The 15,306-nt window shown below is 40.3% G+C and overlaps 1 protein-coding gene across 3 annotated transcripts in view; it reads left to right on the top strand.

Annotated features, from left to right (window-relative positions):
- Window positions 1–3,266: 3,266 nt before the first annotated feature.
- MFAP3L (microfibril associated protein 3 like) overlaps window positions 3,267–15,306 on the top strand; it is a 14,339-nt gene continuing 2,299 nt past the window's right edge. Inside the window, exons 1-3 of one of the 3 annotated variants that reach the window (XM_026846552.1) lie at window positions 3,267–5,316; window positions 8,494–8,536; window positions 13,791–14,195. In XM_026846552.1, coding sequence (XP_026702353.1) covers window positions 13,913–14,195 — 283 coding nt within the window. In that variant the 5' untranslated portion in view covers window positions 3,267–5,316; window positions 8,494–8,536; window positions 13,791–13,912. Of the gene's footprint in view, window positions 5,317–8,493; window positions 8,537–8,734; window positions 9,885–13,790; window positions 14,196–15,306 lie in introns of those variants that run through there. The other 2 variants (XM_026846553.1, XM_026846554.1) reach the window with 2 other exon arrangements.

Genomic DNA, 15,306 nt, shown 5'->3' on the forward strand with positions numbered 1-15,306 from the left:
GGCCCTTCATCCGCGGAGCAGCGGGAGGGGGCCGGGGCAGCGCGGCGAGAGCCTGGCAAAGCCCCACAGCGCGCTTCTGTCGGCGGCTCTCGGCCGGCGCTTCGCGGGGAGCCCGCCGTGAGGAGGGGTGGCTGCCCGCGCGACGGGAGCGGAGTAACGCTGTGTTCAGCATTAAAGTCGAAGGGATTAATTGAGCTCAGCACCGGAGCTTGCGGGAAAATGTGCTGCTTTAGGAAAAAAAAAAAAAAAAACACAAAAAAAAAAAACGCCCACGAGCCCCAAGCTTTTACCGGAGACCTTCAGCTCCCGCGGAGCCCGCGGTCGGGATACCCGCGGCTGTCCCGCGCAGGGCGGAGGGAGGGCGGGCTGAATTCCCTGCAGAGACCTCTTCAGTGGAGCCGACTTCTTGAGCGAGCTTAAGTTATGCTGCTTTAAATCTAAAATAAAGGCTGCCTCTTGATATTTTGCTTTAATTACCCTTTCACTTCACAGGATGGTCTCATGAGATAAAACTCAATTTCAGACGCGCCCTGACGAACGACACTGTAAAACTTCAGAGCGGTCTTGTAATAACTGTCAAATACTGTTTCTTAACGGGGCGAATTCGAACAGCATAGGACGGGGAGCTCAAGAGAGCAGAGAGCGCTACTGAGCAGGCACTTTTCCAGTGCATTGATCTGGAGAGTCTCGTAAGAGGCTGCACTTCAGACGGTCCCCTTTCAGTTGTTAAATTGAAGCATCTCAAACGGAGCTTCCCTGATAACCCTGCTCCGGAAATAAAAGTACCAGCTGTGTAAGCAATGCTAAATACTAAATGCAACCTCATTTGCTACGTATTTGCCTGAAAGACTGTAAAGTTAGTTCAAAGGGAAAAACACAAAAGAGTTAAACGGGCAAAAATGTAGCATTTTCGTTGTTTAGAGCCGCTACATTGTGGAAGAGTTTCTCTCTTTGCTGCAGTAGGACAAAATACATCAGATCTCTTTTTCAATGGAGATGATGTTTGCATGGCAGGAATCTTTTGTCTGGCTTAGCGTGTACAGTTAGCAACAGCACCATTGATAGGCTTGTGGTTGGTGTAGTAGGAATCCTTTTTTATTAGAAAGCCTTCTCATTTTGACTGCAGTATATCAGTTGATGTTGAGCGAAGCTTAAACAGCTGGAGTGCACATTGTACACCTTTTCTTTTTTTTTCTGATGAATTTGAAGTTTTCATAGGTCTAGGCAAAGAGCAGAACATCCACCAAAAAAAAAGGCTTTCTTCCTCCTTTTACAGTAATATTTGTATTTAATGTGTTTAATACAGCTGTATTTGTCCAAGGCGTGTTTCCCATCCCAAAACCTTAGAGATAAAATCAGTCTTTCTTAAAACATCTAACACGTGGTGGGAGCGTGGCAGTGAATTTTGAAGTGATCTATGTTGTATAACTCCAGTTGCCTCCCTGCCCCACCTCCCCTTGCCTCCCTGCAATTAGACAGGTCCTGCTCTATTATGGAGGTGGATGGAGTCGGCGCAGGAACCTGGTTTAAGTGTATTCATCCCTTTAACCAGGGAAAAAAAAAAACAACCAACAGAAATATGCAAAGCCACCCTCATACATTTTAGGAGAGGGTCACGTTTGTGAAAATGATATGGACGCTCAAGAATTATTTCAATGGAACAAAACCAATCTCTGTTTCAGTTCTTGCCTAGGAAGTTTGGAATCTGGGGACTGACATTTCTTCTATGGTTTAAACTTCTTGCCAGTGTAAGGCACCACTGAGATACAGATGCAATTTAGGGAGAGTGAGCTTGCCAGGAGCTAAAGTAACCTGTACTGAGCTTTGCTAGCAGAGTCTTCTTTCTCTGTCAGCAAGTTGCACCTTTACTAGAAGTTTTTGCAGGCACAAATGCCTATGATTCTACTTTGAGATATCCTGGACCATATTAATATGTCACCAGAGAACTGTGGTGTAAGACCAAGCTCCTGGATACTTCCTAGAATTTTTAAATTCCTGCAGTTCAGAGCTGCCATCCATCCATGCAGACTCCTATGTATTTGCAAACCTCTCTTTGTAGTCTTAATTTTGTTATTTAGTTCTGTTAACTAAAACAGTGGCATTTTCTATCCACATCCAGATCCATCTTAGAAACATAATTTCCAAGGCAATGGAGATGCTATTACTTTTTACCAGTTACCATGATTAAAACAATTCATAGCAGCATTTTAGAGCATCGTATCTTTTATCTCCCAGGAAGGCTGCAAAGGGCAAACAAAACTTATATCTATTTGTGTCAGGTTAGAGGAATCAAACAGATTTAGTGATTTTGATTTAGCTATCTAAGAAATTTTTGTAGTGAACTCTCTTATTTCAGAGTAAAATTACCACAAGTAGCACCTGCTTATCAGAAATAAGGAACTCTGTACAGATGTGTGTAAATATCTTATTTTGGAAGAGGGCCATCACATGCACAGGAATTACATTAAGAGTAACCTACCTAGCCCAAACTTAACATCTAATTGACATGCTTCTGCCGCTCTGAAAGTTTTGTACCAAGGAAAGATCTCTGATATTTTTAAGTCATGTAGGGCCAGGGTACCTATATGGCACTGCAACTGCACAGCTGTGTGCAGTCCCCAGGTTTTTGTATGTGACCATGTGGTACACAGTCCTACCAACAGTACTGGATGCTGAGAAAGTTATGTTAATTTAACGTTAAATTTTTCAATCTGACGTAGGAATAACTGGCACAAAAATCTGAAATTATAGAGATTCTTTACTAAACTCTTGAGGGCTTCCAGCTTAACTGTTTCATATACATGGCCTTATATAGATGTGCTTGGAAAGGGCTGAATTGATCACCTTTGTGTACAAGCAAGACTTAAGTTGCTGTGTGGTGCAGGGCAAACTCCTTTGAATCGTGTCTGCTATCCCTTTTGTTACTTGTGGAGGAAACAGGCACAGGCACTTTAACCTGAAATGATCCTTTCCTATTGCAATCAGTCATGAATGGTTAGATTTCTTTAAGTTCCTCCTCTGACAAGGTTAATTCTGTCCTAATCACGGCATCCATATGTAACCTCTTTGCCATGTATCCTGGAAACCAATAAATGTGAAAGCCAATCATTAGACGTTATATCCATCTTGCAATTCTATAGGGATATAGAAGAATTAGTCATACTCAAATGTTTTCTCCTATTTTTCTTCTCTTTTATATTCCAGCTAAAATGGAGCCTTTTGTTCAAATAGTATAATGAAAACTGTATCAGTGCATTGAAAACACTCACTTATTCAAAGCACATTCAAAATTTAGAGTTTAAATAGGAGAAGTCTTTAGCCCTGCAAAGCCCTTCATATCTTTGTTTCAACAAAACTTAATGTTTAATTTTGTCTTGTTTGAACATCCTACATCTAGAATTTTTCTTCTTCATTTGGAAAAAAAAAAAACCAACACAATTAGATGTGCTTAAAGGATGGTTAGCTCTGGCAAACGCAGCTCAGAAGAGGAAGTGGAGGGAAGTGAATTGGGGTGCATTCTGCATTGCTGTTCTGAGCAGCTTCACGTAAGCCATGCAAGATCACAGGAGATCTGTTGTATTTGCTGATTTTGGTTATTTAAGCTGTTGGCAGAATAATGCTTACAAAGAGCTGGTATAAATAAAAGATAAGAGGTGAGTAGAGAAAGCAAAAGATATATAGAATTTGGTGAGGCCAGGCAGCATGCAGATATATATGGAAGTGTGGGAGACCTTGTCTGTGCATCTTCTTTGTTCCTTCCTTCGCAACAAAGGGGACTTCTAGGCATTGATCCGTCTATGTTTACTACAACAGCAAACCAGCAACTGTGCTGAAAGCTTGCGAGGGTTAAGCAAGTGTCTCTTAAAGCCATACAGATGTTTCTGGAATAATAATTTTGTATACAAAACTATATTGAGTGGTAATTGTCAAGCCTCCAAATAAAGTACAAATTCTGAATTAATCTATATGATTTACATAAAGTATTAATTTGTAAAATTAAAAGTTTTGTAAAGAGTACTTACCTAATCAAACATAAACTAGGCCTTAAAAAGGCTCCGCTACCAGTACTGTTGAATCTGCTTTATGATCGGGTAGCCCACAACGCAGTAGGACTTTTCCACCACAGTACATGTCTTGATTAAAACCAGCAAGCTTCTCCACTAAAGATAAAACTTTACTTTTACTGCAGTCATTAAAATACCTCCAAGAAAGAACACTTAAATTGCTCAATCCCTATCAAAATTTACCAATGAACCACAACTTATTTAATGAAAAGGTAAGCATCCAATTTGCCTGGTTTTGTTACTTCAGTGTATTTTACAAGAAGTAGATTTGATACAGCAGAGATGCTAGGATTACAGGAACTGTGACATCAAAAGGGAACTTTTCAGAGGTTTAGCATTCTTGAGATACTTGTAAATAACCTCTCCAATAATTACATATCAACAGCCTTCATCTGTTCACTTTTTAGGTTAATGGATTAGAGTCTCCGTGTGTTCGTTGACATGAGGAGAGTGCACATCAGACCATTCAAAGACATGGTTAAATCAATGGGTCCATTTAAATACTTAAAGTGGAGGGGGTCTTAAAGTCTCTAGGACACCATATGCTTGCTAATTTTGCAATGTTGAGACATGAAGTAGTATAAAGGACAAAACTAAGGAGAAATTTACGGTAAAAATATTCTAAAACATTTACACATTCATAAAGGCAACATGAAGAACTTCTTCATTGTGCCATTGCTGAATAGAATGGCATGTGCTTCTTTCCCTTCACCAAAAGTCTGGATATAGCATTCATTTTTGATCACACATATAAAATGTGGAATCGCCTTATTGCTTGGTGCTTTCTTGTTGCAGTTTATTGATACACTGTGGACCCTGAAACTAAGATAACTGAATCTTTATAGTTGTTAACTTTACTCAGTTACACTCTACAACATTGGATGTGTTCAGAACAAAATAACTTTAGAAGATGCTCATTACAAATTTTACTCCGTTTCTGCCATTAATGGTAGAATAAACTATGACCCTTGATTTTTCCATTTCTTTCTTTTGTTATTTATCATTTGTCACCTTACAAAACAAATTGACAAATGCTTGCCTGTAACAGCTTACCAGTGCCTACAAAACATAAAGTTAATTTATAGGCTTCTTTATTATAATTTCTTTAGACAGGAGTCCTAGAAAAGGGCTCCAAGTTTCCATACTGACAGCCATTCTTGTTTATTGTCCAGGACTATACACTCAGAGGACAATGAATACATGAAAGACAGTTAAGTCCCCACATTCTGCATAAACCATCATACCTGCGCAGGTAAATTATATAGTCTCTCTTGAATCTTCCTAAATTCCCAGCCCTTTTTTTTTAATCTTGTGTCAAGAAATTTCAGTCTAGTCATTGTTAATCAAAAAACTTCCTTCTCTTTCTTCCCACTGCCCCATCTTCCACCTCAGTTTCACTGAAATTTGTCTTGTGTTATTATGGGAAACAGTAAATGCATATACCTCAGCTGTCTTCTTTACACCATTCAATATTGTATATATTTTTAATAGCATCTCATCTTCCTCAACTACTGTCCAAGTCAGTAGTCTGAAAAGGTTATCTTTGTCTTTGAGTCTGACTTATTTCTGCTTTATTCTGTTTCAAGATTAGATTCACCACAACTGACAGTTCATAGAATCATAGAATGGTTTGGGTTGAAAGGGACATAAAGATCATCTAGTTCCAACCCCCCTGCCATGGGCAGGGACACCTTCCACTAGACCAGGTTGCTCAAAGCCCCGTCCAACCTGGCCTGGAACACTGCCAGGGAGGGGGCAGCCACAGCTTCTCTGGGAAACCTGTGCCAGTGTCTCACTGCCCTCACCATAAATAATTTATTCCTTATATTTTATCTGAATCTACCTTCTTTCAGATTAAAGCCGTTACCCCTCATCCTATTGCTACACTCCCTGATAAAGAGTCCCTCCCCACCTTTCCACTCTTTGAGTGCGACCATCCAGCCAATTCCTTATCCACTGACTGGTTCATCCATCAAATCTATGTCTCTCTGATTTAGAGACAAGGATCTCATGCAGGACAGTGTCAAAAGCTTTGCACAAGTCCAGGCAGATGATGTCAGCTCTCTTCCCTTACCCACCAGTGCCATAACCCTATCATAGAAGGCCACCAAAAATTTGATTTGCCCTCAGTGAAGCCATGTTGGCTGTAACCAATCACCTCCTTATTTTCCATGTGCCCGAGTGTAGTTTCCAGGAGGATCCACTCCATGATCCTGCCAGGTATAGAGGTGAGACTGACTGGCCTGTAGTTCTGTACCATCAAGCAGACAGATCTATCTACAGATAATAACCCATGAACTTTAGAGTCTGACTATCTACACGTGGGAAAACTCCCCAACATTCACTATTGCAGACACCCCAAGTAAGCGATATTTCATTAGTTATCTAGGCTGGAAATAAGTCCTCTCTATATGGTAAAGAGGACTTATCATTGTACTTACTTATGTAAAGCCAAACACATTTTTTTCAGGCTGTAATCGACACTCTCACCCTGTCTCATCATCCTAAAATACTGCTATTCAAAAATTAAAAGGTCATGAAGGTGATGAAGGCAATTTCCCAGCATGCCATATAGAAATTTTTAAGATTAGCCATATTTTTTCACATTGACTTCTCCAAGACAATTTTTGTATTTGTGTTTCTTGAGTATTAGAGTTTCTTTAGGTTAGGAAGGGCCTCTGGAGGCTGTCTGATCCAACACCCTGCTTAAAGCAGGGCTAGTGACTAGACACAGTCTGAACAAACTGGTCTACAAGTTTTGAACATCTATCTCAAAGGATGGAGATTCCACAGCTCTTCTGGGCAACCTGTTGCAGGGCTTGACTGACCTGCTTAAAAATTTCTTCATAAATAATGATCATTTCTGTTGTTGCAGCTTGTGTCCCTTGTCTCTTGTCTTTTCACTGTGCACCTCTGAGAGAAGCCTGGGTCTCTTTTCTCTATACCCTCCCATCTGGTGGCTGAAGACAGTGAGTGTGACACCGAGTGGCTGAGCACACATGGCCAGGGCAGTATTACACAGCCCTGATAAGAAGTTCCTGAAAGATTCCCTGGGAGCTGCTGCCCAGCTGGGGAGCCCCAATCTAGATGTGCAGAAGGAAGCTTTTCATCTTACAAACATCACCAGTGTGCCACCTATTCAACATAGCCAGGGAAGCAGGTAACCATGAAGTTATGTACTGAAAACCTCCCCTAAGAGAATGAACAGAGCAGCTCTTTTGGAACCAAGCTTTGGAACCAACCAAATGTATATTTTATTTGACTAGCAAGTAACTGGAAAAATAAGTCAGAAAGTTTCTGCTAGTAAATGAGTGATATTTCTCTTCATCTACCTGTCTGGACCCTAATAGCTTAACCTTTTCAGTAGGTGGTTTTCGCTTTTAAACCTATGAACTAGCAGAGAGCTTCTCACCTTCTATGTGACATAAGTTCCTTCATTTGCATTCCTATTCCAGTAAAACCTGTTAACTTTTACTTTTGCCCGCTCTGTAAAGGCACTGCCTATGGAAACTAGAAAAGGTAGTAAGTAGTTTTCAAATAATAAAGAATTAATTTTAATTTTGTTTCATAACATCATCCTTGATACTTATTTATAGACAAAACTAGAGTGAAAATCATTTCATTTTCTTGATCACTTACAAGCCAAACAAGATATCACTGAAATGCTAAAGTATAGAAATGTAATTTATGCATTATACAATAAGCTAGCTTCTTGTGCTTCACTTCTGAATTGAATAACCTCACAGTTAATAGGATTACACATTATTCCAAGAACAAGAACAGGCCAGTCTTACAAAAGTGAGTGAGCCAGGAAAAGGTATGCATCACTGCCCTCATTTTCTGTTCTTCTGTGCTCTGTCATCATTTGTTCTGCACAAATGGAGTACTTAGAAATGTGGCCCCTCACCCACAGTCATTTTCTTTGGTGGCGGTAATACTGGAAGCAAACTCATCTGTGACATGAAAAAATAAATGGTCAATCAGAACATTCTGAGTGCTTCGTGTTCTCAGCCAGTCTGAGCTGTAAGTGTCTTCTGTTTAGACTGATGCTTGATTTTGGACAGAGAAGTTTTAACCCCAGTTTTTGTCCCTGTTGCGCATAGTGAGGAGTAATACCACTACCCTGCACCTGTGCTTGTTCTGGAGCACATTGCAAGGAACTTCTCTGGATAGAAATGCATAGAGAGCATGCTAGAGCTAGCTGTTGTCGTAGTTTCCTCATGTTGCTCAGGTCTTGTGCAATTTTTCTTGGAATTTAATCCCATGAGCAGTAAATCTGTTACTTGCAGATTTTCAGTTTCCACCATTTGGGTTGGGGAAGAAAAAAACAAAACTATTTAATGTAAAGACCACTGGCAACCATCTTTCAGTGGTAAATGTTGCTACAGATACAAGACAGCAAAGTTTGTTACCTATATATACGTTCTAGGTAATGGAGGAGTTTGGGGATTCCTCTCATTCCATCTTGGGAGGTAAGCCTATCCCTGGCTACAACTATGGGTGGAAAATGTAGCTCAGAATAGTTGGGGCTGTGTTTTTTTCTTTCCATGCACTACAATTTTCAAATTTAAAAAAAAAAAAAAAAAAAAAAAAAGTATATATAACCACATTAAATATATTATAAGCTTTTACTTTTTATAAGTCTTTTACAGGTAGCTTATATGCTTTGGGGATGGGGGAAAGGAACACTTGTATTCTTTCCATAACCAGAAATTTAACTTTTTATTTATAGAGACCCTTTCGTGGCTAAAATGCTCCCAGAGACTGAAGTCGGTTCCTACAGAGCAATACTCAGTATTGCAGATGTCCTCCCTCATTAGTGTCCTGTGTTACTTTCAGTCTTGAGGAGTTATTACAGGAATCTTTGTTTTAGTCTAGTCAATCTAGCTTTCTCTGACTTCAGGTCAGAGAAAAAGGTTACAATTCTGGCTGCTTTCATCAGATTTATCATGGACCCATAGCTAATTACCCCCTCATGGCCAAGATCCAGGGTGATGGCACTGTGCCCACTTCTCCAATATTCTGGATCCTCACGCTTCTTTGCCAGAAGTGGGCAGACATCACTAGCAGACCTATTTTGGTCTCCTTAGCCTTCTCTCCATTTAATTGTGTGATTGAATCATAACCCATTACATCACTTACGTTTAACAAAGGAGCTGGCTCCCAGATTTGGTTTCCCTGATATCCTCAGGCTGCTATTGTGCCTACAGCAAAGCAGCAGGACAGAAATTCTTAGGAGATCTCCCTTTGCACCAGAGTCTGGTATGAGTACATTTTCTACCCTTTCAGTTCTCTCTCTGCTCCTTTCTGCTTTCCTAACCTGACTCTAGCATTTTTGGTCCTGCCCAACGGCTTAGCAGAGGGTCCTAGACATGCAGGTCCCTGCATGACCACCCTTTAACTTTTTTGTGCAAGGTAAAGCTGAGAAAACCTTTGGTTTCTTCCATTTTTTTGTTCCTCACTACAGTGCAGGGGATACAAACCAAAGAAAAAATCCATATCACTTCCTAGTTGCCCTGGGAACATTTGTCTAAACTTGCATCATAAAACACCATTCTTTAGAGAGATCTCTCCCTGACTCCTTGAACACATTATTCAAGTGCCCATCAAGAGCACTTCCCTGGATGGCATGTGAAAGCAGCAGCCACCATTTCCAGACATTCTGCTTTAAATCTACTGGCTAGTTATTCCTCGTACTAGCCATCAAACTGTATTTATTTCAAACAGAAATGTATCTGGAGACGTATTTAGTGTTTTCTTAATATTATTCATTCCAGGAACATACACAGGAAAGTACATTCCCAGAAGTGACATGAGCAGGTATGAATCTTCCACAGTAAACAAATTATTCGGCTCTATTTCTTAACATTTACTGCAGCTATTTATGATTTAATTCTGTGCTGCAGTGAGGGAGTTGTCGTTATTTTCAGACAAGTAATTGGCCCTTTGACCATGTTAAGAACCAGTCACATTTGTTATCACTACACAAAGGTACAGTTTTTACTTTCATATGCTCTGCATTAAACACAGGTAAACATACAGAATAGGCATACTTTACATTGATACTGCCATCACACACTTTCCAAACATCCATCCACAGCATCCCTGTGCTGTAGGGATTCAGTGGGCCACCAACTGCTTTGAGCTTCCCAATACAATACAAGTCCTTCCTTACAGGTTTTCTGTTCACCCATTGGGGTGATGCTATTTCATTTCCTTCTGGAATGCAAATTGCTCTCCACACTAAACACCTTTTTTGATTACTGCTACTTTTTCTGCCATCAAAAAATACGGTAGGCTCAAATACAATAACAACAAGCCACAACCAGTAATTAGCAACAAAAGCTTAATCAGTTTATGTTGTTCTTTTGCCCTTCCCATTGTCTTAATCCAGCCAGTCTTTGTTCCTGCCTCCTTGCCAGGAAGTGTGATGTGTCTTTTGGCTTTTCTGTATGGTGCAATGCAGATCTATAACACTGTACAGAAAAATTTTATAGAGTGAATATGTGTAACCATAAAGAATGGCTGTCTCCAAAGTTAATGGAGTAGTAGAAATGAGATGTAAATAGTTCCTGAAGTGAATAGGCAGAATTGAAGGATTTTTTCCAAAGCGCAGATTCAGACAGGCTGTACTGATACTGAGCTTCAAAAGCACAGACTCTACACACTTTGCATAGCTGGAAATGGATTTCTGAAGTCATTGTTTATGTAGCTTTATATGACAAATGAGATTTGTGTATTAATTTAAAGTTAAAAATTTTTCGGGCTCTTTGAGACAAATATTTCCACGTTCAATAATTAGAAGAATGGAGAAAAAATTAGGACAAGCTTGTAGTTCTGACAGGCATCCACACCACTCATACAACTTAATCTAAAAAAACATAGTTTGTCATTTCTAGTAATGAGTCGTCTTGCAAAATGGAGGAACCTATTTTGCTCTTTTAATAACAGCTGTATCTACTTGTATGAAATCAAGTTCATTGTTCATAGAGAACAGGGGATGGAGAAGAAAACAACCTAAGTCAGATATTACCAGTGAAAGACAGTAATGTTGTTTTTTTTCCTTTTTGAATAAAGAAGAAAAGAGGAAAGGGGATTGTTTGTTTTTATTTTAGTGTTTCCTTTATATATGGAACTGACCTAACCTTGTCAGCAGTCATTTTCCATGCTAAGCTAGATGAGTTAGCATGGTGTCAACCAGATCTTTAATGAAACATAAATAGTTTTGCAAATGAAATGTTCATTTGGGGAAAGTTTATTAGATAGTTACCTATATTTGCATTCTGGGTAGATTCCTCTAACTAATAAGTTCACTAAGTTTCAGTTATTTACCTTAGAAACACATGAGTAAAACCAATGTAGTTAGATACTCTCATGTGATTTTAACATCATTTGTGGCCCTTAGACTCTGAGTGAAATTTTCAGGGGTGCTTATTTTGAGGCCAACATTGTGCCCTTTGTCAGTACTGAATGCCAGTTGTGTTCACTGGGAGCATAATGCGGCCAATAGAGAGCACATTTGTGAACCCCCCTCCTTGTCTACAAACCAAAATCACTATTTAAGAAAGGGCTCATTGTAGATGATTAGTTGAGGGAAAATATTGTAGTGAGAGTATGCAAAAAGTATACAGGCAAAACGGGTAATGCCACAAGTGGGAAAGTAATGGGAAAGTCCCAACTTCATTTGTATCTCAGAGAAACTGTAATCATAATTATGTCACTAACAAGTAGTTTCCTTTCTAAATCTGCTCTAAAAATGACATTGAAATGACTGTCAGGCCTGTCAGTCTAATGTTGGTGCCAGGGAAGGTTATGGAACAGATCATCTTGAGTGCCAACACGTGGCACGTATAGGACAACAGGTGACCAGGCCTAGTCAGTATGGGCTTACGAAAGGCAGGTCCTGCTTGACAAACCTGATCTCCTTCTATGACAATGTGACCCACTTATTGGATGAGGGAAAGGCTGTGGACGCTGTCTACCTAGACTTTAGTAAAGCCTTTGACACCATTTCCCACAGCATTCTCCTGAAGAAACTGGCTGCTCAAGGCCTGGCCAGGTGTACTCTTCACTGGATAAATAACTGGCTGGATGGCCGGGCACAAAGAGTTATGGAGTCAAATCCAGTTGGCGGCCGGTCACGAGTGGTGTCCCCCAGGGCTCAGTATCATGGCCAGTTCTATTTAATGTCTATAAATGATCTAGATGAGGGGATCAAGTGCACCCTCAGTAAGTTTGCAGATGACACCAAGTTGGGCAGGAGCATTGATCTGCCTGAGGGTCAGAAGGCTCTGCAGAGGGATCTGGACAGGCTGGAGCGATGGGCCAAGAACAATTGTATGAGGTTCAGCAAGGCCAAGTGTCAGGTCCTGCCCTTGGGTCACAACAACCCCATGCAATGCTACAGGGCTGGGGAAGAATGGCTGGAAAGCTGCCCGACAGAAAAGGACCTGGGGGTGTTGGTCAACTGGCAGCTGAATATGAGCCAGCTGTGTGCCCAGGTAGTCAAGAAGACTGGTGGCATCCTGGCTTGTATCAGAAATAGCGTGGCCAGCAGGTCTAGGGAAGTGATTGTCACCCTGCACTTGGCACTGCTGAGGTTGCAACTTGAATCCTGTGTTCAGTTTTGGGCCCCTCACTACAAGAAAGACACTGAGGTGCTGAAGTGTGTCAAAAGAAGGGTAGTGAAGCTGGTGAATGGTCTAGAGAACAGGTCTTAAGAGGAGCAGCTGAAGGAACTGGTGGTGTTTAGTCTGGAGAAAAAGGAGTCTCAGGGAAGACATTATTGCTCCCTACAAGTACCTGAAAGCAGGTTGTAGCGAGGTGGGTGTCAGTCTCTTCTCCCAAGTAACAAGCGATAGAACAAGAGGAAATGGCCTCAAGTTGTTCCAGGAGGTGTTTCGATTGAGAAAGGTTGCCAAGCACTGGAACATGCTGCCCAGGGAAGTGGTGGAGTGCCCATCCCTGGATGTATTTAAAAGATGTGGTGCTTAGGGACATGGTTTGGTGGTGGACTTGGCAGTGTTATGTTAATGGCTGGACTCAGTGATCTTAAAGGTCCTTTCCAACCTAAATGATTCTGTAATTCTATGCCTATCAAGTACTAAATATCCTCTTTTAAGAGTATTCTTCCATACTATGTTTTATCTCAGAAAACTTTAAAAAATGCAGTAACCTAAGAAAAATGAATGGCCTGAAATGTTTTGCTGTGTGTGCTATTGTATTTGGACAAAATTGTGCATATTAAGAATTCCAACATCAGTTCCAAAACCCTTCCTGAAGCAGTTCTTTCTTACACTATGTTCCACAATTCACCTAAGACATGCATGTGACACAGTTGCAACACTGAACTGCTGGTAGTGACAGCTTTAATGTGCTGTACTTTTGTTTTTACTGTTGATTTTGCAAATGTTAAAAAAAAAAAAAAGAAAAATCTGTAGAACTTTTGGTGTAAAACTGTAGCTGCTGCTGTAGCTAAATTGCTGCTAAGTGTCTAGGTGATAAAAGCCTTCTCCCACGCCTGCCACTCTGAACAACACTATTGTCAGGAAAATGTATGCATCTTTTTCCAGTAAGAATAAGGACTGTGATAACATTAGCATTTAGACAAGACACTGAGCTGATGATAGTGAAATGCATTAATGGATGTGTCACTATTTTAAAAGAGCACATCTAATGGATTGTTTATATATGCCATCTCATTGTACTTATTTATTTATTTTATAGGATATTTTAAACATAAAATTGCACAGATCAAAGTAGAACTCTCCTGTGACCTCACTTCAAGGGCCTGTGTTTAACAGAACCAATCCCAGTTCCCAACCAGTTGTGTATACCACTGAAGGAAAATGAACATACTGAACAGCCACCACTTTTTGTATTTTCTGCCTACCACACGCCTTGTCATCTTATTGGCAGCTTTGACAACTGCTGAGGATGTGACTAATAGCACTTTCAACCGCACTGACATGAACATGGGATCTGTGCCTGTGGTGATCTCCCATATCGACCATATTATAGTCAAGGAGGGGAGTAGTGCCTTGATTGACTGCAATGTCCAAGGTAGTCCGAGTCCACATTACAGATGGTACAATTCCAACGGCCGCCTTCTTCAAGAGGAGGAGAATAAAGGTAAGATCTTAGTATTATCACTGATGTAGCCTGTCCAGAAACACACCAATAACCTGAATTTCGTGGCCTGACTGTGGTATTTTCCTGTGTGAAAATATATGGCAGCCATAAATTTGTTGTGCACACCTTGGAAGAAAACAGTAACATTTTTTTAATGTGTTATTTATAGCAACACATAGCAAGAAGCTGAAGTGCTTAGCAGAAGGTGTAGGCAGGTTTCTTTTCATTGGAAGACTTTGGGTTTAATCCTATTTCTCATTCTGTCCTCTTTTGTTTTTCTCTGGCACCAAAAAAAAAAGTCTAAAAAGCTATTTTCCAATTTAAGGGAGGATTCTCTTGAGATATGAGAATAGTTTGTTGGCATGAATCCAACACAGCTAATTCCCTGATATGCCTCTGTCTTTATGCATAGGGCCATGGGAGTGTGAGAAACAGGAGATGCCCTAAATGACCAACAGAAAAACCTATATAGGGCAGCAGTCAGAAGGATCAGCCAAGTTTGAGCCTTCCTGGCTTTAGTTAAGACTCTTCAGTTGCATTTGCCAGAGACTTTAATTACATATGAGCTTGTTTTCCTTAAATGGAGAGAAGGCTAAGGAGACCAAAATAGGTCTGCTAGTGATGTCTGCCCACTTCTGGCAAAGAAGCGTGAGGATCCAGAATATTGGAGAAGTGGGCACAGTGCCATCACCCTGGATCTTGGCCATGAGGGGGTAATTAGCTATGGGTCCATGATAAATCTGATGAAAGCAGCCAGAATTGTAACCTTTTTCTCTGACCTGAAGTCAGAGAAAGCTAGATTGACTAGACTAAAACAAAGATTCCTGTAATAACTCCTCAAGACTGAAAGTAACACAGGACACTAATGAGGGAGGACATCTGCAATACTGAGTATTGCTCTGTAGGAACCGACTTCAGTCTCTGGGAGCATTTTAGCCACGAAAGGGTCTCTATAAATAAAAAGTTAAATTTCTGGTTATGGAAAGAATACAAGTGTTCCTTTCCCCCATCCCCAAAGCATATAAGCTACCTGTAAAAGACTTATAAAAAGTAAAAGCTTATAATATATTTAATGTGGTTATATATACTTTTTTTTTTTTTTTTTTTTTTT

This window comes from Athene cunicularia (genome assembly GCF_003259725.1).
Source record: "Athene cunicularia isolate RWA chromosome 4 unlocalized genomic scaffold, athCun1 chr4_part1, whole genome shotgun sequence".
NCBI classification, from domain to species: Eukaryota; Metazoa; Chordata; class Aves; order Strigiformes; family Strigidae; genus Athene; species Athene cunicularia.